This window comes from Lissotriton helveticus, chromosome 3_1, assembly GCF_964261635.1.
Source record: "Lissotriton helveticus chromosome 3_1, aLisHel1.1, whole genome shotgun sequence".
Classification (NCBI taxonomy): Eukaryota; Metazoa; Chordata; class Amphibia; order Caudata; family Salamandridae; genus Lissotriton; species Lissotriton helveticus.
In genome coordinates this window covers 20828675-20855058 of record NC_136061.1, presented here as the reverse complement: position 1 = coordinate 20855058, position 26384 = coordinate 20828675, and the positions used below count along the sequence as shown (strand labels likewise).

General features: G+C 47.4%; 1 protein-coding gene across 4 annotated transcripts in view; it reads right to left on the bottom strand.

Moving 5' to 3' along the window:
• LOC144822051 (uncharacterized) overlaps nt 1–24028 on the bottom strand; it is a 64929-nt gene extending 40901 nt beyond the window's left edge. Inside the window, exons 1-4 of one of the 4 annotated variants that reach the window (XM_078679122.1) lie at nt 23949–24028; nt 12990–13116; nt 10607–10717; nt 5511–5624 (exon numbers count right to left, since the gene is read on the bottom strand). In XM_078679122.1, the coding sequence (XP_078535248.1) occupies nt 5511–5624; nt 10607–10717; nt 12990–13116; nt 23949–23972 (376 nt within the window). In that variant the 5' untranslated portion in view covers nt 23973–24028. Of the gene's footprint in view, nt 1–5510; nt 5625–10606; nt 10718–12989; nt 13117–13209; nt 13585–23948 lie in introns of those variants that run through there. The other 3 variants (XM_078679124.1, XM_078679123.1, XM_078679125.1) reach the window with 3 other exon arrangements.
• Nucleotides 24029–26384: the final 2356 nt, after the last annotated feature.

The following is a 26384-nucleotide window of genomic DNA, read 5'->3' as shown; positions in this document are numbered from 1 at the left end:
TCAGCAAGCTCTATTGGTGGTGCGCACGTGAGGTGCCATCTTGTCCTTTCACATTTTTTCTTAGGGTTCACACATAGATTGATGTAACCTTTCATTATCAAAGGTACATCCCTATATGTACAGGGGGTACATAGATATAGTGCCTGTCATATGTAAAAGTTTTCTTTAAAGGAAATTTAGGCAGTAAAGAGAGAGGACACTACCTTTGGTGAAAGTGAGGAGTGTTTATGAGAAAAAGCGTGATGGAACGACCTCCTCCACCTGTATAACTATCCTCAAGACGAGGAGCCTTTGACGAACAGGTCTTTGCATTTATATTGTGTGTTGAGTGGAGGGCGGCCTTTCCCTCTGTAGCTCCCTATTGATCGAGTTTTTCTTTTTCGTCCCAGACTGCTTCCGCCATCGTCTTTATCGTCTGATGTCATGCGAGATCCAAGCCAGGGGCACAAAAGAGGGAGTCACTGCCCCATTTATCTACCTGCTGATATGTGGTGGTTGCCCTTCCAGGCACAAGGCATCAGGAATGGGGCTGGGGAACTACCCTGTACTTAACAAGGACCACCCGTGTCCTTTCCTGCACAATCGAGAGTCTGATCCACTAGGGGGGTGAGTTGGTGAATGAATTAGTAGAGGTGCACGTCATCAGGGGGAGAAAAGTGCCATATAAATGCTACAATCTAGATTGCTGAATAACACCAACGTAGCATCTAGACAGTGTGTCCATAAATACCGGCGATGACTTGCTTGCAGTGAATTAGAAAGCTCGCCTTCTAATCTTGAGAAAAACTTCAGGTGTGTGGGGGTTTCATCTGTGAGTATTTATCATTGGAAAGGCTTGTTTTAGTTATTCATTTGTTAAGGCGCAGACGAGGGCAGAGTTGCATCTTGGCAGTTTATGCAGAAACTGCTAATTAAGCCACGTTGATTCTTACAAGCAACTTAAAACCAACCAACTCGAATAACTGGACGTGCTGAGATTGAAAGTGAGTTGCCTTTGGTTTGTAAGACCTGCAGATCGAACATCAAGACTACATCTACGTCTGGGCCAGTCTCAAACCCTCACACGACCCTCATTGTTGCTTCTCTACTAGTTATTCTTTACATATTGCATTTAATTAAACATGGAAAACACATCACTACCATTTTAATTTATTTCTGCAAAAAGTAATGTACAGAATGTTTACCCTTTGTTCTCTGGTCCTGTCATTCGACACTAGTGGTGATACATCTTGCAAATGTAGAATGTTTACACTTTACTCTGTGCTCCTGTCATTCTACGCGAGGTTGGAGAGCTCTAGCAAAAGTACAGCATAGAATGTTTACACTTTTCTATGCGCTCCTGTCATTCTTTGCAGGGGGTGATGAGTCTTGTAAACGAACAGGACAGCATGTTTACACTTTACTTACTACTCCCGCCATTCTACGCAGGGGGATGTGTCTTGTAAAAGTACAGGACAGCATGTTTACACTTTACTTCCTACTCCCGCCATTCTACGCAGGGGGATGTGTCTTGTAAAAGTACAGGACAGCATGTTTACACTTTATTTTATTTATTTATTTATTTATTTTATTTCAGGTTTGTATGGCGCTGTGAATCGATTCCCGAAGGAATATCTCCGCGCCTTAGGCCACAACCAGAGAACAAAAAACTCGTCAACATTTTAATGAAATAGGCAAGGGATCAGTCAATTAGAGATTTGAAGAGGAATGTTTTAAGTTTTTTCCTAAAAGGGAAATGTTCCCTACATACTCTGATTTCCTTCGGGAGTAGGTTCCACAACTTTGGACCCGCTACCGATAGGGCTCTTCCCCCCTTTCTTGCCTTCATGGCCCTGGGAACACATAGTAATTCCTGATCTCCTGATCTCAGGAATCTGGACGGTACATACGGGATAAATTTCTCAGTGAGGTAACCAGGACCAGTTCCAGTCAAGCATTTGTGGATGACGCAACAGATCTTAAACATCACCCTCTGCTTAACCGGAAGCCAGTGCAGTTTGGCCAACAGTGGTTTTGAGGGAGTGCGGGGCGGGACATTCAGAACCAGTCGTGCAGCCGTGTTTTGCACAACCTGCAATCTAGCAAAGATGCCCTCATTGGCAGCTAGCATTAACCCGTTGCAGTAGTCCAGCCGGCTTAAAACTAGCGACTGGACCAACGTTCTCCTGGTGGTATCTGGTAGCAGGGGGAATACTCTCCTGAGAAGCCCGATGACATGGAAGCATGAGCCCACCACTTGATTAGTTTGTTGTGTGAGGGTAAGCTCATGGTCCAGTTTGACTCCCAGGTCTTTTACCACGGTTTTGGGCACAGGGACCGGGCCAAGATCTTGAGGCCACCAGTCCGGGGTCCACAACCGTTTTGCCTCTCCGAATAGCATAACCTCCGTTTTGGAGACGTTGCACTGCAAATAATTAGCTGCCATCCAGCGGGCCACCTCCTTCATCCCTCGAGCGAAGGAGTCCCGCACCTCAGGAGTCATCGTTTTAAAAGGGAAGAGGAGTTGAGTATCATCCGCGTATGATACTGGAATGAATCCGTGGGACCTCATGATGTTAGCTAGGGGGGCCACGTAGATGTTAAATAACGTAGGGCTCAAACAAGAGCCCTGTGGCACCCCCTTTGAGATCACCACCTCCTCTGATTGGTATGGTCCCAAGATGACTCTCTGGGTGCGTTCGCTGAAAAAAACTCCTGAGCCAAGCCAGGGCCTTGCCTTCCAGACCGATGTCAACTAGTCTGGAGGTCATGATGTCGTGTGACACAGTGTCAAACGCCGCTGACAAATCCAGAAGCACCAGAACAACGGAATAGCCCTTGTCCTGTAGCCTCCGGAGATTGTCAGCGACAGACAGCAAGGCAGTCTCAGTACTGTGCCTGGGCCTGAAGCCCGACTGGGAGGGATCCAGTACACCTGCGTGTTCAATAAATTTTGACAAATACTGATTCACATGCCTCTCAGCAAGCTTCCCTATAAAAGGGAGAAGAGAGATCGGTCTCAGATTTGTCAACTCAGACCAAGGGATCGAGTTGTTCTTCCGCAGAGGTCTCACAAGTGCCTGTTTCCACTCCAACGGTACTTCCCCAGTAAGCAAAGACAAGTTAACTATCTGCCGTATTCCAGCCCCCAAAACCTCCAGCAAAGTTGGCATAATATGTGCTGGGATGATGTCAGACTGGCACCCACTCTTTGTTTGCATGACAAGGGCAGTCAGCTCTTCCATAGAGATAGATGGGAAGGCGATAAGCGTCTTAGCCTCGTTGTCTGAAGTCATGGTATATAGCGGGGTTTGACGGTCAGTTGTTGACACTGGGTCATCAGAGAGGGATTTGGATGTTAGTATTTTATTGTAAATGGCGTCGATTTTCCTTACGAAAAACTGTGAGATGTTGTCACAGATTTCTTGGGATTCGACCCCATCAGTGTCACAGGCCGTGGGCTTGGTGAATGTCTGCAGAATTGTATACAGGGTTTTTGCATTGGAGCCAGCAGCTGATAACTGAGCTGCTATGTGTTGTTTCCTGGCAGCTCGGATAGCCCTATGATAGTTTTTAGACGACCTCCTGAAGTTCTCCTTATCGTCTGCCTTATGTGTGACTCTCCATTTTTTCTCCAACCCTCTCATGGTCTTTTTTTGCTGCCTGAGATCTCCAGTAAACCAGACTTCTTGTTTGGGGGCCGGTCGTGGTTTATAGGTTCTTAGTGGGGCCACATGGTTGATAGTTGTTGATACAGCGTCACTGAAAGCCTTTAGAGCTAAGGTGGCGTCATCACCAAATGCTTCCCACTTGGGTTCCGCGTAATTAGCCCTGAATTTGTCAGGGGTTAATCTGTGCCAGGGCCTTCTAACATTGGCCATCTTCCTATGGATAGCTTTGGCTTTGCTGTTGGCACGAGTGTAAAACACAATGACTGAGTGGTCAGTCCAATCAACTTGGTTGGGGGTAAGACAATTAATAGCTACTGAGTTGCAGAGCACTAGGTCGAGGGTATGGCCCGCAGAATGAGTCGGCCCCTGATTCTTTTTAGTAAGTCCAAGTGTGGCCAGGTCTGTTAACACAGTCTGTGCATCAGTGCACGTGGTGATCTCACTGTGGATATTAAAATCCCCCACCACTTTACTTCCTGCTCCTGTCCTTCTATGCAGGGGGTGATGTGTCTTGTAAAAGTACAGGACAGCATGTTTACACTTTACTTCCTGCTCCTGGGGGTGCAGGGGGTGATGTGTCTTGTAAAAGTACAGGACGGCATGTTTACACTTTACTTCCTGCTCCTGGGGGTGCAGGGGGTGATGTGTCTTGTAAAAGTACAGGACGGCATGTTTACACTTTACTTCCTGCTCCTGTCCTTCTATGCAGGGGATGATGTGTCTTGTAAAAGAACAGGACAGCATGTTTACACTTTAATTCCTGCTCCTGTCCTTCAACGAAAGGGGTGATGTGTCTTGTAAAAGAACAGGACAGCATGTTTACACTTTACTTCCTGCTCCTGTCCTTCTATGTCGGGGGTGAAGTGTCTTGTAAAAGAACAGGACAGTATGTTTACACTTTACTTCCTGCTCCTATCATTCAACGCATGGGGTGATGTGTCTTGTAAAAGTACAGGACAGCATGTTTACACTTTTCTATGCGCTCCTGTCATTCTACGCAGGGGGTGATGTGTCTTGTAAAAGTACAGGACAGCATGTTTACACTTTACTTCCTGCTCCCGCCATTCTACGCAGAGGGTGATGTGTCTTGTAAAAGTACAGGACACCATGTTTACACTTTACTTCCTGCTCCCGCCATTCTACGCAGAGGGTGATGTGTCTTGTAAAAGTACAGGACACCATGTTTACACTTTTCTATGCGCTCCTGTCATTCTACGCAGAGGGTGATGTGTCTTGTAAAAGTACAGGACAGCATGTTTACACTTTACTCTCTGCTCCTGTCATTCTACGCAGGGGGTGATGTGTCTTGTAATAGAACAGGACAGTATGTTTACACTTTACTTCCTGCTCCTGTCCTTCTATGCAGGGGGTGATGTGTCTTATAAAAGTACAGGACGGCATGTTTACACTTTACTTCCTGCTCCTGTCATTCAACGCATGGGGTGATGTGTCTTGTAAAAGTACAGGACAGCATGTTTACACTTTTCTATGCGCTCCTGTCATTCTACGCAGGGGGTGATGTGTCTTGTAAAAGTACAGGACAGCATGTTTACACTTTACTTCCTGCTCCCGCCATTCTATGCACAGGGTGATGTGTCTTGTAAAAGTACAGGACAGCATGTTTACACTTTACTCTCTGCTCCTGTCATTCCACGCAGGGGGTGATTTATCTTATAAACATAGATGATAGAATGTTTGCACTTTGGTATAGGCTCCTGTCAATCTTTACAGGTGGGTGTGTATCATTTAAACGTAGAGGACTGGATATTCACGCTTTACTTCCAGCTCTTGTCCTGTTCATAATGGGACAAAATGACCAAGAACATCTTTATTGTAAACACGACAACACCTGTGCCTGACCTGTGCTGTAATAATCATCGCTCCCCCTGGGGCCAATGCCTTGAGGTGTCCTCCGATACGGGCTCCCCTCACTTGTCGTGCAGAATGGAGCATCGGAGCGGGCAACCACACCGCCTGTCGATGAAAGTCAAAAAACAGATACATTACATTTCAGACGAAGCAGTAAATGTGGCATTTTATTTCTGGTCATACAGTGAAGAAATGCTTGTTTCCCTTCAGGGAGTGGAATTAAATCACAGTCTGAAGCACTTCATAAATATTGACAAGGAAGTTCTACATTGCTTCACATTAAGTGCTGCAGCTGGCCTGTCCAGCAGAGACTTGCACAGAGGTACACAAATCCATGTTGGGTCGCAGATTTTATTTCCAGTAGTGCAAGCAGTAAAAAGTGACGTCTGCAGCTACAACACTAGCTCAGGCCAGATCCCTCACTGAGTGACCGAGGGCCAAGTGGACAGGACAGTCTTATTGGTTATAAAGTTTGCATTAAAGCACCTTCCACAAACAATGATCCGCATCCCTAATACTCACACTGAAAGCGATTTTACGAAATCCCTGTGATGTGAGGCAACAACTGTGTCACCTCAGAGAACCATCTGCAGAAGCCCTGAGGTTGTCCTGAGATTACAACTGAGGAACATATACATTGAAAACCATCACGTTATATTACGTCAATGACTCTTAGACCGCACCTTCTCACTTCCGGAAGAGTAACCAGGAGTGAAGGTAAAACGATATCTGAACAGGGTCTCCCTGGTGCACCTTACGGAGAGCAATGAAAGTAGAAATGGTGCTGGCTAATCTAAAGCAGCTAATCCGGAATTCCTAAATTAGACATTAGATGTACGTTATCTGGAGGCTTGTTCCAGTGCCATGCCACTAGACAGGAGAAAGATCTACCTCCCCTTCCTGATCGGACGATAGGCCGTGGTGAGACACGAGCCAGAAATAGCAACATGCACCTTGGCTGGATTGCAGAAGCTGGCTCTACTATGAAGGTAGCGCAGACATTTACTGTAGAGAGCTCTATGAACGAGACAAAAAAATGTGAAAATGATAAGCTTATGGCGTGGCAACCAATAAAAGGCTTTCTTAAAGGGAAGAGAGGCCGATGTTGGAAGTAGGCGACAAACCAGCCTTGTGTCGGTGTTTTAAACCGTTTGCTGAAGCTTGACTGACAAGGATCGAAAAGATTGTTCTCCTCTAGGTGCCTACAAACCATTATCCCTCTTTACAACCTGTTGCACACCGTCCACTTATTTCAAGGAAATTAAAAAAACATATGGTGATAACTGTTGATTGATCAGTTGTTTTCCATTATTTTTGCTGAAAATGAAGGAAAAGATTTGGGACAGAGTAATTGGATTGGCCAAGTGGATTTGCAGACGGTTTCTTTAGTAGTGGTAGCACACTCTCATGCTTCTGATGTTGTGAAGAAGAAATGTGCACCCTGTAGCTAACCACAGATAATCTTCTATATAGGAGAAAAGTTCACACAAGGAGATGATGGACGGAGCGCTGAGACTTTTCAGACACTCAGCCCCACAGATCTGGGTGCAGGGTCACGGCTGATTTGCATATGGCTGGGTTCAAACTGGAATGGCATGGGGAACAATAAAACGATGGATTCAGGCCCAGATCTCTGTACCGGGGTGAATGTATGACATTGTTCTGCATTCTGTCCATCAACTGTTGTTTCGGAAAAGCTCTACAAAGCCCAATGATCAACATTTATAAAAAAGCAAAAATACACCAAGCAAGAGAATTTGCCTTTGCAAGATACACATTTGCAAAAGGTGTTGAAGGTTTTAGAGAGGGCCAATAAAACAGGGCTGCCAGGCCCCTCCTTCTCCTTACACTGGACCAGCACATCTAAAGTTCGAAGAGCTGCTCTTTTTTTGCTGCCCTTACTTAGTACAGTCTTGTGTTTATCTACCAGCAGATTTGACAATATGAGGGTTGCCTCGTGGCACGCGATAAGCGTTGCTGACATCGGATGGAAATGCTTTAGGCTCTGCTGTATTGGGGGTGCCTTCAAAGTGTGTACCCAACCTTAGTCGGGTGGCTACTCCCTCATATAAGGCATGGAGGAGGCAGAGAGCAATTGTTAATATTTCATGAGCTCAGGCTTGTTACCTGCATCAGGAAGCCCACTGTCCCTCTCTGGCGCTATCTGTGCTGTCCCCATATTTGGGGTCCTTAGTTTCGCCATGAAGCATGGGTCGTAAACTTTACGTGCAGCACACCGCACAGGTACTGTGTGACTCTTAAAAGATGGGCAACTTGACTGCTGTCTGACTGAGGGCACAGAGTTACATCTTGCAAATGACTGTGGTTTGCCTTCAGCTTGGTTTTTGTCCTTACATTTGGCTTTGGCAACTTGAATGGAGCTTTCTTTGGGGTCCTGTCAGGTGGTCGAATGTCTAAGAGTCCCGCGCCCCCCACCCCCTGAGCAGCTATTTCCATCCAGCGCAAGATGGCAAGTTACAGCATTTCTACACCCCACCCATGCTTAAAAATGTGCACCTTCTCACGCACATGCCCTGGGCATGGAAATGCTATATTTGCTGGCTATTTCATAAAACAAGCACTGGCAAAGCCAACAGCTCCCACCTTTGATATACAGGCGCATAACCTAGTGTCTTTTCTGGTGCTGGTTTGCCTTGGGATACTCTAGGGACCAGGATTTCAAGCGGGCTGCCAATACACGTGTCTAGACACATGGGCAGTCACATGAGAATGTTTTTTGTCAAACTACAATAAAAATCACTGAGAGATGTCTTGAATTCTAGAAATACATTAAAAAATGGAGCAGCGGGTATGACTGAACAGCTTTGAAATTCAGGAGCAACAATGTTCGCAATTTAAAAACAGTTGGCGCTCCCAACGTTCACCAATAAGAGAATCGGGTAAGAAAGGCACCAGCGTTATAAGGCCCGTATTTGGCCTTGACTCTGGGGTATTATAATTCTTAAGTAAGTGTGAAGAACAACCGGTAAAAAAAATTACAAGTAAATAAAATAGAGTATGTTTTCTCCTGGACACGTGTTTTGTGATGACCTGGTTTATTTTTGAGGTGCACACGCATGCAGCGAGAATACAGCATCAGCCAAGCGGGGAAACAAGTCTGCGAGGAAGGCGCTTCGAGGTGACCTCAGTGTGAGAGGCCGGAGTGATGCTCACCAGGGCTGACATGTGTTATGATAAGGAGGAAGGTGTGTTCTTGCTGCCCTCTTCTCCTGCTCATATTTCGTCTCTCTCTTTCAGTAACACAGAAAAGTGGGCAAGAGACAAAGAAAGACGCAGGGCAGCATATCTCGTACTCGTGAGCTCTCAGGGTGGGCGGGTACTGAGGGATGAGGCGGTCACCTACTCTGGGAAGAAGCTTTTATCACCTGAGGGATCAGCTGCCCGATGCCTCTCAGATATTGGCATGGTCTTCGGAGTAGCACTTTGCACAATATCAGAGGACGAACAGCAGCAGCATCATCAGCATGCGATGGACTGGCTGTGTGGGAGCCTGGTGAGGGGTGAGGCTGAGGCAGGAGTAAGGAAGCAGATGGGGCTGATGCTTGCAGGGACGATTGACAGACAGAGTGTAACACTGCTGGCCTCAGTCCACGCTGGAACAAGGACTTCACAAGGCCACTATTTCAAGAACTGGCCTTCTTACTGCAGAGGCAGGGTATTCGACAGCTTTGTTATTTTCATGTATTTTGGTTCAGAGATCAAAACACACCTTAAACAAAAAGCTTTTACCAAGATAACATCTGGTGCTTCTTAGCAAAAGGGGCTGCTTTTTGTGCAGTGCTCCACGCCCCGCTTGGAGGCAAGATAAAGGCAAGGCAAGATAAAGGCGATAAATGGGAGAATATACATTTACTTTCTTTCAGGCCAGTTTTCAACTGCTACATTAATCGAGATCTCATCCCCCTTGGCCGCCACCTTTGTGGTCTGCAAAGCCGCACGTGGCAACTAGAAGGCATGCCCTGAATATCGGCCATTTTGCCAGCTTTTTCTCACGTCCCTGCAACAATTTATAACAAAACTATGGCTACCCTGTTTGTCTGGTCTTCTGAAGGAACGTTTCTGCAACGCACCGCCCCAGCAGATGTATTTGCTAAAAACAAACCCCCAACCTTTCTCTCAAGGACAAGAACAGGACTTGAACTCTGGATATGAGCTCCCCGAGGGTGGAAGGAGCGGAGGAGCAGAGTCCTGACGAGGAGCACAAAGAGAAAGGGCCTGTTGACTAAAGTGTGCATGGCGGCCCCCACAAGGGAGTATACCACAGAGGATCCGTGAGGATGTTAAAGCAGGGCGGTGGGCATGGACGGTCCACCATGTTTGTATCTGAGCTAACCTCTGGAGAATGTTATGTTCTGGCAACTGTTTGCAAGCCAAGGTAGTGGGATGACATGTCTGAGGAGGGTGTGGGTGAAAAATGCCTTCTGTGGGCCCATGAATTGGGACTGCTCTTGCCAGGCACAGATGGCTAATCCGACATGTCCACCACCTGAACTTCCATCAGCCCACCAGACACCTCCTCTCTGCGTCCCTTTCTCTAACCCTCACCCCCTGCATCCAACGTAGTAGTTGCGAAGGTTGCTCCTTCTCCTGCTTAGCAGTGAAAACACGGAACAAGCTCTACCCTTTCATCTACGGACCTCACCATCTCTTCCAAAGTTTCAAAGGTCCCTGAAGACCTGGCTATTCAACTGAACGCTGCCAGTGCCTGGATACCCTCAACGGTGACAAGTAGCGCTCTACAAATCTACTGATTGATAGACTCTACCAGACTGGCCCATACGAATGCTCTCAGACGTGTAACGCGGAGTCAGTATTTCTGGAATGATGCAGAGTGGATGCAGGATAGCTGAGAGGGGGAAAACCCTCCTTTTGGAGTCAGGTTCCAATTAACAACACACAATTATTAATCGCCTGAAGTGGATAATACCAAACATTGAATGTCGTAGTGAATAAATCGGAGTGGGGACAATAAATGCTATAATGCCCAGTAATAAATACTTTGTTTACAATGATCTCCTGCGCTCTGCCCAGTAGGAGCCACCCAACTGAAACTCTTCTGTACTCACCTGCGGAATGATTATCCACGGGCGTTCCCTCGGACTCTCGAGTGGCCAGAGGGCACCGATCTTCCTTTTCATTAGCTCTTAATGAAAAGACAGTAGTCGCAATCAGAGGACCTAGTATTAAAAGTTTTTAAAAGTTGTTACTATGCAGCAAGTATTGCGATTATTCAGTGTGAATGCAGTATAATGAAGAATCATGCAGGGCAATGACAGGAATCACAGGCGTTATTAATCTAAACTCAAAGGTTATCAACCAATGTCAGTTCTACACCCTAAAGGCATATTATTAGGAATTCTCTTGTCATTTACTGACTTACACTCATTCCACCGGTCATCGAAATCCCGATTTGGGTGTAAAGCGAATTCCCAAGATTTGGGGAAATTTCCAAACTCCAATTTTTTCCCTACATCCCTTTCACGTAGTTAAACACGGTGCAAACCTTGAGGGTAAAACCCACACATTCTGAATTTGGGCACTTGGAATGCGGAACAACCTGCAGTCTTGTCATGTTAGCCCTCGCCATCCCAAATAAATCAGAAAGGTAAATCCCCAGTAGGTACTGCACTTGGTTGTGTTGGTATCTACCAGGTACAAGGTCACTACCCGGAATAGAATGGTCGTTTTAACTAGCCCACTTAAACATGATTTCTTATGAATAAGTCCTTGTGCTAGACCTAACCGGCCCTCATCCTTCATACGAAGAAGAAAACAATGGGCACAACGACAGAAAGGGGAGATGAAGCCCTTACTCAGCATTTTATTTATAGTTTTGCCCACTCAGCTATCAGAGTTGTGACCATATTTGGAGCCAGATAGAAAGGTGAACATTACTGCATCGATGCAGATCTGTTACAGCTCTGATGCGATTGTGTTGTACTTATATTGACACAGTGGGACTCAAATTGACATTCAGCATTAACTTGTTGTACTGGTTGAGGTCAAAGTCATATTTCTGGGTTCATCCCTGTTGAATAAAGCCAGTATGGCGGCCCCCGAGGTAGTAACCACTGACGAGCCATGAGGATTTTGAAGCGAGCTCGTAGGCACAGTGTCGTCCACCATACTTGTATATAAACTGGATGGACTCAATCGTAGAGATCAGCCTCACCGGGTCCATCACCACAGTGAGAAGGTCTTTTTATATGACGTGGGCTTCAGAACTGCCATTCCAGCACGGACGCTAGCCTAGATCGATGGAGGCAATACTCAGCTTGCGAGCTCGGCAGAGCTCCTGCCAAGTGTCCTGTATACAGCAGCCTTTCTTATGAAAGTAGGAGAGAATCACACCAACTTATAGAGAATCCCACATCACATTCAGGATTTGCTGCAACACTAGCAAGGCATCAACTCTGTGGACCAACAATCTCCCATGGCCAAGATTAAAGCTCTGTAGGCATACGCAAAGCATGCTGTAGCAGCATCAAGATACTTCAAAGGAGGAAGCGCATGAAATATCAGGTAACAAACTTCCCTTGCTATGCATTATGAGACCAGAAGTCTATCTGCATCCACATCCCAGCTCCTCTCTTGTTACAAAGCACTACATGGTGGACCCGAGCAGGGAGAATACACAATGGCCCTGGAACCTCTTCGCCCTCCTCCCCCGTCCCTGCTAAAAGTGCTACTGTGGATCCGTGGATGGACTTTCGTCAAAACTAGCTAACGGAACTGTTTTTTCAGAAATATATTTGCCAAGCATTTAGAAGGCTGTAAACATCAAAGCAAAAATAAAACTAGGACAAAAAAAAACAATGTATGTCTATGCTCCTTAATTATTCTAATGTTTGTGACTCAGACGTACATGTATTAGTTCAATTCCTATGGATTTTGTGGGAAAGCCCCTCAGACGCGTTAACATTTGTTGCAATGCAAAACAAGTTGCAAATGTTACTGAGTCATTATGGGAAGTTAACTTAGTGGGTTATTGCGCTAGACATCCGGTTCAGAAGGCCCCACATACATAAAAGTTTAAATGACAGCTGGTTGACTCTCCATTTCATCCCTTGTGGTTGATTAAATAAATACCATTCCATTGCGGTAGGTGTCTCATGTGCCACGGTAATACCTGAATAACATGGTGGCGTTGAAGTGCCTATAAGAACGTGCAATACCAATACAATTATTAGGAATCACAGTTGGCGTAGATGTCACAGCTCCACTCGTCCCCACATAAGTGATGTTAAAATACCCTGGTTCAGACTGGAGTCATGGTGCGGGTATACAATTAGACATTTTTTCTCAATAGGAGTATATTTCGGAGCTGGGAATAAAGCACTAAAATCACATATTATACCCATTTACATGAGTAAAATAACTGTGTATTGTGTGCATAACAAAGCACGAGCTTTGTAAAACCTTTACCACGTTTAAAGCTGTGTACATTACCCAGGGAGACCAGAGCCTGGTGGATTTCCTTCATCACGTTCTTGTAAAGGTCCTTCTGCCAATCGTGCAAGAGCTTCCACTCCTCCCCGGAGAAATACGCAGATACATCAAGCATTGTAACCGGGACCTGCAGGAGAAAAAGGAACGAGGCGCACTCAGGAATGTTCATTCAACGAGAGACGACATTTATATTTATTGTGATTTAGGAATGGGTTCTCACTTTTGTAGTAACCACTAACCCGCCTTCCTTGCGTGTGTGGGAGTATGTTCACGTGTTGACGTGTGCCTTCATGCAAAGCGTAAGCGACTGGTAAACCATTATTCCCATCCTTCCCCAATACGGTGAATGAAGCACCAGGTACCCTGTGGGCTTTCAACAACATTGACGTGATACGAATATATCTGTAGATACAAGACCCTGAAACGTTCACCTTGCCGCGACTGCACCTACAGACTCAAACACTCCTGACCAAGCATGTGTCCTAGCCCCATGCTGCACCAACCCTGGAAACGCTCTCCTGGCCGCCACTGCACCTGCGGCCTCAAACATTTGATGACATGTCCTCTTATAGGCCCCTGTCATTACTGAACACAGAGTATAAGATCCTCAGCAAGGTTCTGGTGCGCCGACCGCTCCCACTACTCCCCCACTTACTACACGTGGATCGATGCGGCTTCATCCCCATCGCAGTACCTCCTTAAACATACGCTGCTTATTCCACATAATGGATGCAGTGAAAGAGCGCTCCCCATGTGCCGATGCCTCTCCTTCCATATCTGACCAGCATTTGACTCCATTGGCTGGGAAGTTATGCTAATGGCACTTACAATCTTTGGGATACCCCGAGCATACGTTCTTTGGGTGTGGCTGCTGTACTCAGAACCCACGGTGACAGCCAAGACGGGACCATACATTTTGGCCCTGTACTGGGTATCATGCGGGACACAAAAGGGCTGGTGCAGTAAGTGGTGACGAGTCTGTACTCTGCAGCCCTGCTTTGTGATTTACTGCTATATGCCAATTGTGATCTCTTGTTGCACTTTGAAATACCTATCGCTGCTGAATTACCGATTAGCATGAACTATTTAATACTCTGATTTTAACTCTGCCTGCACTGTCAATAGGATTTTTAAATTTTGCTATTTGCACTTGTCTAATTGTATTTTAAATCTTACCTATCCTTACTGGCAACTGTCCCGCCTCCTGTGTCTCCGATTCCCCGGTCCAACACAGCGTTTGCCAATTGATTGGAGGGAACCAGATACCACTATCTGTCCCGGCTGAACCCGCCTGACTTCCGGCGGGGAGAGCAGAACACAGGGCTTTCCTGTCTCCGGCAAGCTATTTAGGATTATGCTGAGCCGGACGCACGCAGCTGGCGCGCCAAAGGCAAGCTCGTCTGTGCCCATCCGCGCCCCGGAGGCGACCGGCGCAGACAACGCTGCCGGCAAGATTTTGCACGGCCAGTGTATAAACTACACAAAAGATGCACTCTTAGCTATGAGGAGGGAACCGTGCGTATGCCCCCCTTTTCCTATATCTGGTTTCTGGCAGCAACCTAGGAAGACATGCCCCTTATGTGGTTGGGAGGGCTTTACATCTAATACCCAGCAGCCTTCAAATAAAGGGACTGGGGGAAACCTAGGCTCTGGTGATTCCACCTACGACCACAGCAAAAAACAACTTTGCGCCCTACTTCTCAATACCCGGTCTCTGAAAAAACACGCTCTCAATATCCACGATCTACTAGTGGATAGATTGCCGGATATTCTATTTTTAAATGAGACATGGCTGAGCGAGACATCTAATCCTACCTAAGCATTGGCTATCCCTACGGGTTACCAGATTATCAGGAAAGACCGCCAAGTAGGCACAGGGGGTGGCATCGCCATTATCTTTAAAAACCACTACTCCTGCTCTACTATGCCCGAGGTTGAAGTGGAGGACACGGAATGCCTCGGCTTTCACCTTGTGATATCACCCCACCAGTCCATAGCGGGTATCCTAATTTATAGACCTCCGGGGCATGCTGGCAGGTTTCTAGCGGCAATCGGCGACACTGTTTCACCATTTGTCCTCAAATATAAGCATTGCCTGGAGCTGGGTGACTTTAATCTACATATGGATGTTCCGGAAGATGCTGACTCAGACAGATTACTAGACACACTGGAGGCGCTAGACTTGGATCCTTATGTCTCTTCTCCTACTCATGAAAAAGGCCATACCATAGACCAGATCTTTTCTACAATCACACTATGCATGAGTCAACCCCTTCCTCTTGTTTGGTCTGACCATTTTCTTCTTGAGTTCTCGTGTGAAAAGGTTTCTAACCCTACCAAGGCTCCAGGGAATTGTAAAAGCATTAACTACAGACCCTTTCACTTAATCACACCGGAAGCACTTCTTAAGGCCCTTAAAAGCACCCGATCATTCTCAGCGGGGACCTCGAGAAAGATGTTGAGAACCTAGATCAGTGGTTCCCAAAGTGTGCGCCGCGGCGCCCCGGTGCGCCGTGATGAGAAGTCAGGGGCGCCGCGGCGCCGAGCAGGATGTGGGGGACTTGAAAGAAATGCACCGAAATATATTCTGTGATAGTGGGGAAAGGGGCTTCCGGGTCCGGAGAAGCAGTTATGACTAAACCCTGTCTGTAAATTACCCTGGAAATTGAACGTCGATCCTGTCAGGGTGGCCGGCGGGAGGGAGGGGCAAGATGCATTTACGTTAAGGAGTACTCAATGCAGGAACTCGAGGTGTCAGGCAACAGCCGTAATCCTAGCCTGAGATTTCCTTTGTAGCCCTTCACATGTGTGGGGGGTGGGGGTGATCATCATTAGCCCTGGGAAATGGAAGAACACAATCCCAGATGGCATGTGAGCAAGCCAGCCAGGCGGGTGCCTAGCGAGCACTTCCGATTCAGACAATCCAACAATTTACCAAAATAAAATAAAAAACAATTAAGAAGGTTTCTTGGAACTCGCAATTTTGCCGTTCACTGTACTCCTTCCTCCCTCTCAGCTTTTGAGTTTGCTCCCCATGTGCCATAGGCATTTATTTTTTATGACTGGGTGAATCTTGGAGGCCTGGAGGAAAAAAAAAGTCACGGAATGTCTTATCTGAAAAAATCACATTTGTTTGCTGGAGGCATGGCAACTGATAAAGACTGCCATTATTTCATAAGCACACTATTCCACCACTTCACATTTACTTGCATGTTTCACTATACTTATTCATCACAAATCCTCTATGGGTCTCGGAATAGCGCCTTGTGAGAGGTAGTAAGCGCTATACAAATGCAATTGCAATACAATTCCTTTTCATGCTCTGGCCAATTTAGGATAACAAGTATTTCCACCATTTATTTTTGTTTCTACAAGGGAACATTTGTAATGACATTTCAGATTATCAGTGGATTGATTCGTTTGTTATGACTATCTCAGCAGCCAGCAGAGAAAGAGTTTCTGGCCTCAAATAGGAGACATTGACACCCTGACACTGAAAGACTACTTTGTGTGCGGGTGTGTTCCTTGTGAAAGAACAGAATACTGTCACTCACAGTGGAATGAGCCAATAGCTGACGTGGATTATCTACAGTGGTTCCCAAATGTGCGCTGCGGCACCCCGGTGCGCCGTGATGAGAAGCCAGGGGTGCCGCGGCGCAGTGCGCTGCCTGACCCACCGGCAAAAAAATGGTGGGGAGCCACGACCAACCGCCAACCCAGTCAAGGGAGCCACAGGTCAAAAAAGTTTGGGAACCACTGACCTAGATGACTGGCTTTTGTGCCGGGCTGGGGAACTTGCCCCCCCTGCCTCTCACTCTGGTAATACGGCCAGGCCATCCGCCGCCTGGTTCACCACTGCTCTCAAAGAAAGTAAGAGATCATGTAAGCATCTCGAAAGGGTCTGACGGAAAAACTTTGACCTTAATGATAAACCACGTACAAACAGGCATTAAAGACTTATTTCAAACAAGTCCTGGAGGCAAAAAAACCTTTCTTAGCTGCTAACATCGAACGTGCGTCGAACAAAAACAAGGACATTTTTTTAATTGTCAGCGATTTTTCCTCTCCGGCAATAAAAGCCAAGTCATTTACTCCCACTGAGGCATGGCGTCCTATTTCCATGATAAAATCGTAAGCATTCAGGAATGCTTCCTGACCTCTCCCCGGGCTCAGAGTGACAAGTGTGCGCCTAGTCCCCCTCAAAATCAAGTTAAGGGTCCTTCTTTGGAACAGTTCCCACGGATCTCAAGGGGGCAAACTCTTGAAGTCATGAAGGGCCTCAAATTCGGCTCTCCCTCTGACCCTTACCCTGCGCACACATTGTCATCTATTGCGGATATCATTAATCCAGCATTCAATCAGATCTTAAATCTCTCCTTGAAGATGGGCCAGATCCCTGACAGATGGAAGAGAGCCAAAATCCTGCCTCTCCTAAAGAAACCTACCCTGGACCCTGAACTAGCGTCTAACTACAGACCCATATCACTGCTTCTCTTCATGTCCAAAGCCCTGGAAAAAGTGGTAAACAAGGTCACCATAGAGTTTATCGAAACCAACTCCTTACTCCATCAGAGTCAGTCAGGGTTCAGGGCCAACTTCAGTACTGAGACTGCACTCCTGGAAGTATCTGAAGCTATAAAAGAGGAAGTGGACAGAGGTGGCAAAGCCATACTGATACTCCTGGACTTATCAGCGGCGTTTGTTACTGTCCCCCACGATCGCCTCCTGCAGAGACTCTGGGAGTGCGGGTTTGGGGGTACCTTACTCAACTGGTTCACCTCCTTTTTAAAGGACCGCTAGCAAACAGTATGGGCTCCACCTTTTGCTGCCCAGATTCCACCTCTTGAGGTGGGTGTGCCCCAGGGCTCTATTCGGAGCCCCATCCTCTTTAATCTGTACATGACACCCCTCGCAACTCTAGCTGAGAACCACGGCGCAAAAATTGTATCGTATGCCGATGATACGAAGCTGCTCTTTACCAGCGGCAAAGACATGGACTTCAAGGGCGACACGATTAGCAACTGACTTACAGAGGTATTCTCCTGGCTCCAGCACAACCAGCTTAAATGCAATCCTGGTAAATCGGAGATCATCTTCTTCGGGCACCGCCCCAGCAACCTCTGGCGCAGTTGGTGGCCCGCTGACATGTCCCCTCCCACGTCTCCCGTAAAGACAGTAAAAAATCTAGGGGTGAAGCTCGATGAAAATCTCTCCATGCAGGCACAGATCCAATCTGTGACTGGGTCGTGTTTTGGCCTGCTTAAGATGCTGAAACAGTTCCTGCACCTCTTATCTATCACCCACAGAAAAACAGTGGTCTAGGCATTCATAATCTCCAGGTTGGATTACGTGAATATACTCTATCTGGGTCTGCCGGAGTATCTACTGACTAGACTACAGGTGACTCAGAACGCCGCAGCCAGAGCCATACTCATGCTGGGTCCCAGAGCCCGTATGGCTGCAAAGTTGAAGTCTCTTCATTGGCTCCCTGTCCGCAAAAGGATTCATTTTAAAGCCATGGTCCTGGCTTTTAAGGCCCTTCACGGTTTAGGTGCTGGGTACATTACAAAAAGAGTTCAATTTCATCATCCACACCGTGCCCTCAGGTCAGCAGCACTGCAACTGGCTCGTCCCCCAGATACTTTAAGGCACGTATCGGGGGTCGCTCTTTCCAGGTACAAACAGCCAAGTTGTGGAACAATCTACCTATCGATCTAAGGTTAACTCAGGATTTCCTGGGGTTCAGGAAATCTCTAAAAACGTGGCTGTTTCAGCGGTAGACCTCAGTGCTTGGCGGTCGTCGCAGAATTAGCCCGGCTAAGATGCAATTTCCAACGGACAGGGGCGGCATGGGAGCTCCAGACCAGATTTTAATGCATGCTAGTATGCCTGGCTATGTCAACCAACATTGGGCACCAGTTGGGAAAGAACCGGGAACGCATGAGTTACTACAAGCGCTGCACACCATGGGTCACGGTAGACACCGCGTCAGATGGTTGTATCAGGGGCTCCGTACTCATCTTATGCTACCACTGGACCATCTCATGGACAGATGGGAGGCAGATATTAACAGGGAGATAACGACAGGGAATGGACCCCCTTTCTTTTACAGAAACCCAAAAAAGATCTCCCCCAATTTGATTTAAATGTATACAATTTTCCATATTCCATAGGACCTATTTTACACCCCACAAAATTAATGTGATGTCTTCATGGCCTCCTAAGGTCAACCCTGATGCCACACACCGGACGTAGATTTCACGCATATGTTTTGGGATTGCCCCTCACTGGCGGCCCATTGGATTGACGTTGGGGGCGACACTATCGAGACTGACAGGTGCGGACCACTGGTGTACACTAGAACAGTGTATTCTATGCTTATATCCCGGACCTAAGGGCTCTAAGGTGACTTCCTGGTTTGAGGACTTAACTTTGCTGTTAGTGAAATGGCTGTTGATGAAACACTAGAGGTCCCCTGGTCCCCCCAGGCATTCTGTGGCAGGAAGAAGTTACACACTGGGGATTAGCGGAAAGTGGTGCAATTCGGCATGAGGAATATAGAGGGTTTGCAAGAGACCAATATCACTAGAATGGGAGGTCCTACTGGAAGCATTCCTGGCACGGTATGGGGAGGACGATGGTGAGCACTAACAGTACACAATGACCACATGTCTGAATAATACGACCGCTCTGGGGTCTCTGCCCCCTCAGCTGTGTACCCTATTTCCTCACTTAAGGACACTTGCTCTTACCCACATCCCAGGTGAGATAAGTTGTAAGCCCCTATAACAAAAGGATTTCACTCTCCAGCGGACAATAGTAGTCCCCCAGTACGTGTTTTACACTGGACCATTGGTTTGCGATGACCACGTCCCCACACCATCTCATTCACACTTAGGTAATGACAGATAGTTGGGGGGTGGTTAGTTTACAATTCAAGGACTCGAATGTTTGATGAAAAATGACACCATTCAATTCCGTATGTTATTTTATGTTAAGTTTATTTCTAGAGCGCAACGGTTACCCGAGGTTGTCCTGGCGCTAGTTACCTGTCCTTTCAGCTATCACCAACAGAAAACATGAATTATTAAACAGCCATGTTTTCAAGGTCCTTCTGAAAGCCAGAAGATCTGTGGCATTTCTGATATGGGCCGGGAGATCATTCCAGGCCTTAGCAGCTCCGAAGACAAATCTTCGTCCTACCCATGATACTTTTTTTGTGGACGGGACTATGACCATTTTGGCTTCTGACGAGCGCAGATTTCTTTTGGGTATGTACCAATTAAACGGTTTCTGTAAGTAATCAGGTCCAGTACCTTGGAGTGCTTTAAATACAGTACACAGAGATTTGAAAAGCTCTCGATTCCCCACCAGGAGCCGATGTAGTTTTTTTATTTCATTGGAGATCGCCGCAAACTTGGGCGTCCCATTGAGTAATCTGGCGGCTGCGTTTTGAATCCTTTGGAGTTTATTTAGAAAATGTTCTTGAATGTTTAAGTAAAGGCTGTTGCAGTAGTCAAACCTCGACAAAAAAAGTGCGTTGACCACCATTTGCCGGCTCCCAGCTGGCAAGAACGGCAGTATTTTTTTCACAGTTTTAAGAATAAAGGCAGTTGAGGATTAGACTGCATTGACTTGGTCGCCCAGGTTTAGTTTGTCGTCTATCAATACTCCAAGGTTTTTTACTTTGTTCATGGCAACAGGAAGTGATCCCATTGTTGACGGCTACCAGCTTGGGTTCCAGAAGTTGGGACCATTCCCGAATAATAAACTTCTGTTTTACCTGAATTAAGCTTTAGGTAGTTTTCCGCCATCCAACCGCCCACTGCTTCCATGCAGTTGTGGAAACGATTGTCCATGCCCACCTCCTGTCCTGGCAGCAGAGACACCACAATTTGGGTGTCTTCTGCATAGGAGGTGAGATCAAAGCCAAAGGTGTTAATAATAGGGGCCAGGGAAGAAACATAAACATTGAACAAAGAAGGGCTCAATTACGACCCCTGCGGAACACCGCAGGGCAGAGCAAAGGGTTTGATGATATTCGCCAAGGGATACCACTTGCACTCTATCCGTAAGGAAGGATTTCAAGAGTTTTCATGCCTTGTCCTGGAGTCCGCATGACCTTAATTGGTCCATCAAAAGATAATGATGGACCGTATCAAAGGCCGCGGATAAATCCAATAGGATCAAGGAAGCTTTTCCGCCTCGGTCAACTGCTTTCCTAATCTCATGTATTGTTTTTATAAGGACTGACTCCACACTGACTTTATAAGGACTGACTCCTCTGGTCATATTGAGTCGGATCCAGAGCTTGGGTCTGTTGAAAAAGGGCGCTAAGTTGTGTGTATAATGCTTTTTCTATCAATTTTGCTGGTAGAGGGAGCCGTGAAACAGGGCGGAAACTGTTGGGGTCATTCGGGTCCAGATTATGCTTTTTCAGTAGTGGTAAAATCGATGCCACCTTCCAAAGCTTGGGAAAATGTCTAGTATCGATCATATCATTGAAAATAGACGTGAGTGCCAGGGCGATAGGTTCCACACCTAATTTGGCAGGGGTCATACGGTGACCCTGATCTAGCTGCTTCGAGAAGGCTGCACGTTTGGTCCGTGGATAAGGCCTCAAATCTGTCAAGGATGCAGAAGGATACTTTGGGGAGCTTATGGTCCTTCTTCCCTATGATACTACCTACTGCACTAGAGCCATTAAGCGGTGAGAAGATAACTTCCACTTAGTTCAAGAAGAAATTGGCAATATTTTCGCAAAGTTCCTGATTGGACTGAACTGTAGCTGGGTGCGAAGACGCCAAATTTAAAATTGTTCTGAACAGTTCTTTGGCCGAGTTTTTAGCCAAATCAATTTTGCTGGTGAAGAATTTTTGTTTAATGGTAATCAGAAGTTGCTTATAGTTCAGTATGCTATTTTTATAGGCCTTCTTTTCTGTTTCCTTATATTCTTTCCTCCAAGTGCAAGACATTTACACTTGAGTTTTTCATTTTTTAATTCTTTTGTAAACCATGGAGCGGAAGGGAATGATCTCTTAGGAATAATACGAATAGCTTGAGCTAGTTTACAGCAGGTTTTCTCAACCCATTTGGTATATGCAAGCGTCCCTTCCTCCACACCCAAATACATTAGGGTTGCAATTCAGGTGAGAAGTTCATGTAGCGCATTCCCATCCGTTTTATTCCAAGGTCTAAAATCAATCTGCTTCTTAGTACATGTGTCACCTGTGTGCTGGTCCCTGAGGGCTAACTCAAACTGAACAGCCGCATGGTCTGTACAAACAAGAGGCAATAACCAAGTGAACTGGATACCTGGGTGATTCGTAAAAAAAAACATCCAGGGTATGTCCAGCCACATGAGTGGGGCCTATGACCTGCTGCCGGAGATCTACACGATTCATCGTATCAAGAGAGTGATGGTATCCAATTCGGAGAGAGCCACCAAGTGATAATTGAAATTGCCCATGATGGTATAAACGTTCGAGCAGATGTTATCTTCCAACAAGTTTCCAATGGATGTAGAAAAGGGGTGTCTAATTCTTGGTGGCATGTATAGTAAGATGTCTTTGAAAGTATGATGATGGGATAGGCTGAAATTGAACGACAGAGCCTCGCAAACTGTGTAAGGTATTGGGTGGAAAAGAACTGGGGTAAAAGAGTAGCAGTCCTCCCCCTTTTTTACCAGACGTATTCATGGTGTGGAAAGCAAATCCTGGTGGAGTAGCCTTCACCAGGTCCGGCCCTGAGGATTCATCAGTCCATGCCATATTTATGTCCTTTACCTCAATAAGCCTTGCACACTCAGTGCTATGTTTAAACAGTGATCTTGCAATTATCAGAATGCACTTAAAACCTAAGTTTTGGTGCCCCACTGTCTCTGCCCTGATATCCCTCAAATCCTTAGTCACTAGGTATTGGATCTTTGGGAGAGGGATTTTACATTTGGAACAAACCACCAGCTGGGAATTGCGCTTAGAGTTAAAAGAAAGGCACATGCAATCCACATCCTTTTCCACCCTGTTCACTCCTAGCAACGCTGTTCTAGAATAGTTAATACGAATAGATGTAACTGACCTCGGAGTGGCAGGGGTCCTGGCGCTGAGCACGGGCCGTGTGCGGACGGGCTCGCGCTATTGGGCCAACTATAGTGTGGCGAAGCAATATGAGAAGTGTAATGTTCGGATGGATGTAGTACATGCTGTTGCATACTCGTGGATGATGACGTGGTCTGTAGGTATTAATAAACTGCAATAAAGTTTACGTTTAAAAAAAAGTTAATATTCTCACTGTGCCCTCGGAACAGCATGCCACCGTCGAGCCCCCTCCATCCGTGGAGAAGTGTGGCTCAAAGGTTAGAGCAACAGACCCTGAAGCAGTGGTCTAGCCCGGGACCAGGGTTCAATACCCGACGCGGCGGGTCTTGAGCTCAAATGTCCACGGACTCGATCATTCTCGCTTCGGTCCCTGCTCGAATCACGGGTTCACACTCTGCAACTCTGGGCATTAGCTTGCTTAATCTCCACTACGGCCCCCCCGCGGCGGGATGCCAGGCCTCCACCTTTCACCTTGGGGATGCCCAGTACGGGTTATCTCACAGGGAAAAAGCCAGGACGGGTTCCCAAGGCAAAGCGCTTTGAGACCTTGCGGTGATAAGGCGCTATATAAGAACCTTTGACATTGACACTGACATCCTACCGGCACATAGAGCGAGGGGGCCCTGGGGGGGTGTCAACAGCAGCTCTGGGGGCGGGGCCTGGCTTGGGGTCATGAACCCTGAATGTGGCCTCCTCCCCCCCCCCCCCATCGACGCCACCTCCAGCGGCTGCACTGCCCCGGGGTGAAGCAGGACCGCAGGCCGCGTCCCCTGCGCCCCTCGCAGGCAGGACAGCTGCGCCCCGGAGCCGTGTCGTGGCCCCTAGAGCCGGGCCAGCGAGCACCCCCGTCCCCCCCCCTCACCGTCTGCGGGTGCTGCCGGGACATGTTGACAGAGCGAGAGACCGGGGGCTGGAAGGGAGCAGGAAATACAGACCGACGCACGCCACTGCGCATGTGCGGAGCCGGAGACACTATAGTGCGCATGCGTAGACGATCAGACGCCACTGCGCATGCGCGAAGGCGAGTCACTCTATTGTGAGGAAACACTTTACTGCGAGGAGTCCGTTCGGCTTTATTGGAAAGAACGTTCAGCAGCATGATGAATAGGATCTGTTCCTTTCGTAGTGCGCATGCGTGAACGGGTAGCCACCGCTCACCCTGCGCATGCGCAGACGTCATGGCACACCCAGTTCAGCCCACCAGCAGAAAGGCACTCTGATGCAAAGAGCTGCAGCGATTATTGACTTAAAACCTCACCTGATATGTAGTAATATCATTGTATCTCACCCTCTCCTTGAGTGAATGAAGAGTGTCTCAAATGACTAGCCTGGGAGTGCAGCCAAACCGCAGGAGCAGCCACTTTTACAAATCAAAGTCAGTAATAGCAACTTCTTACACTCAGAGTGAAAACATTTCTAGAGACAGAAACCAAACAGAGCAGCTGCAGGCCGTCTGTAGTCCATTAGAATAATGGGGTGACCCAAAAGGTACTGGACCTGGGTATCTTGCGATATAGAAAAATGGTCCAAGACCTCTATATTTTATAATGACTCAATTAATCAGTTGGTTTTTGGAATCAACAAAGTTAGGAGCACGTCATTCAGGATCCGCTCTATTCAAATAAATGTTTCTAATTTTTCATAACAACAAATAGTAGAAGCAAGGCAGAGGCAACACAAAATATCTAACCTTGAGAAATATTTAACATAGCTGCTGTAGAGACGCTCTAGATGTTGCACGGCACGTCGGCGGACGTGACGTGCAGGCGGCCAGGATTGGCTGCTGGTGTTGGGGGCGTGGCTGAGGGCGAGAGCGCGAAAGCAGAACAGAAAGAGCGGGCGCTGGAGCGAGAGGCTCGGTGCTCTTTGGGATTATCAGAGTTATAGCTAATAAATAATTGTTAACTACAGTAAGGGCTCAGAGTCATCATTGGAGTCTGCCTACATCATTACAGTGGCGACGAGAGTGGGATTGAAGACCCCCCAGCAAGGCAGAACCGCAGACTCAGCCCTAAGCGACAAGCAAGCACCAGAAGCTTCAGATCCACCCCACAAGGTACAGAGGAGCGCGACTACCTGGTGCAGGAGAACAGGTACCCCAAAGAGCGCGGCAGAGCCCGGCACACAGGAGGGTGTGGCGCAGAGGAAGGAAAAAGGGAGGAAAAAACCCAGGAACCCTAGAAGTAAGGCAGGAGGAGAGCGCCAGCCCACCCAGCGAGCAGCAGACCAGTGAGCACGCGCTGGAGGGTTCAGAAGGAGCCGAGGGGGCTGACAAGGACAGTCCCCGAACCCCAGCAAGTGGAGAAGAACAAGACGACGCACCAGGGAGTCCCCGTGGCCAAGTAAGATCGCTACCTGCAGTGAAGAGCGAGAAAATGAGCGCGCAAGCAGGCTATGCGATGGCTCCGGTACAGTTCTTACCGCGCCCGGGAGAACCCCTCATGAAATGGGAGGACTGGAGGGAATACATCGACAATTTCATTGGTGTACTCGAAGATGAGAACGAGGAGGCATTCAAACCCCAGAGGAAGAAACGTATTTTACTATTGAACTTAGGCCCAGAAGGACTCCGGATTTACAAGAGCTTAGTCCCGAAACAGAGAACATCCACAGACGACGATGTATACGCACAGGCGCTCGAAGACCTCAACGAACACTTCAGGCCGGCGATGTGCGTGTCGGTGGATAGGTTTAATTTCCAACAGAGGAAGCAGAAACAAGGAGAAACAGTGGAGGAGTATGTGGCGGCACTGAAACGACTGGCAGCCACGTGCAGGTACGCCAACTGGGAAGAGGAATTCATCAAGGACCAGGTGGTGATGCATACCACGTGCTCGAATGTGCAAGACAAGCTGTGGGCTAGTGGAGACACCACACTGAAGGAGGTATTGGTCATCGTGAAGAGAGCGGAATTAGCACGGCGATGCGCTGAAGTGACAAAAAAGGATATGGCGTCCAGCACGATGGTGAACAAAGTGGATGATGAGGGGACTAGCAGAGAATACCGAAACAGAAAACCAACAGAAAGAGGGCCCAGCAAGTGGCAAAACAGCACGAACACGTCGAGTAAACAAGCGGGAAGCAACAGGAAGTCATGCTACAGGTGTGGAAGCTGGTCGCACGAGGCGCACGATCGGAAGTGCCCTGCGTTTCGCGCCAAGTGTGCGTTCTGTGGAATAATCGGCCACTACGAGAAGGTTTGCAGGAGGAAGGCCTCCAAGAGCATGGTGAGATGCGTGGATCAAAGCGATGACCATCCGGACGGCGATTCGGAGCCAGAAGAAGTCACGGTGATCTA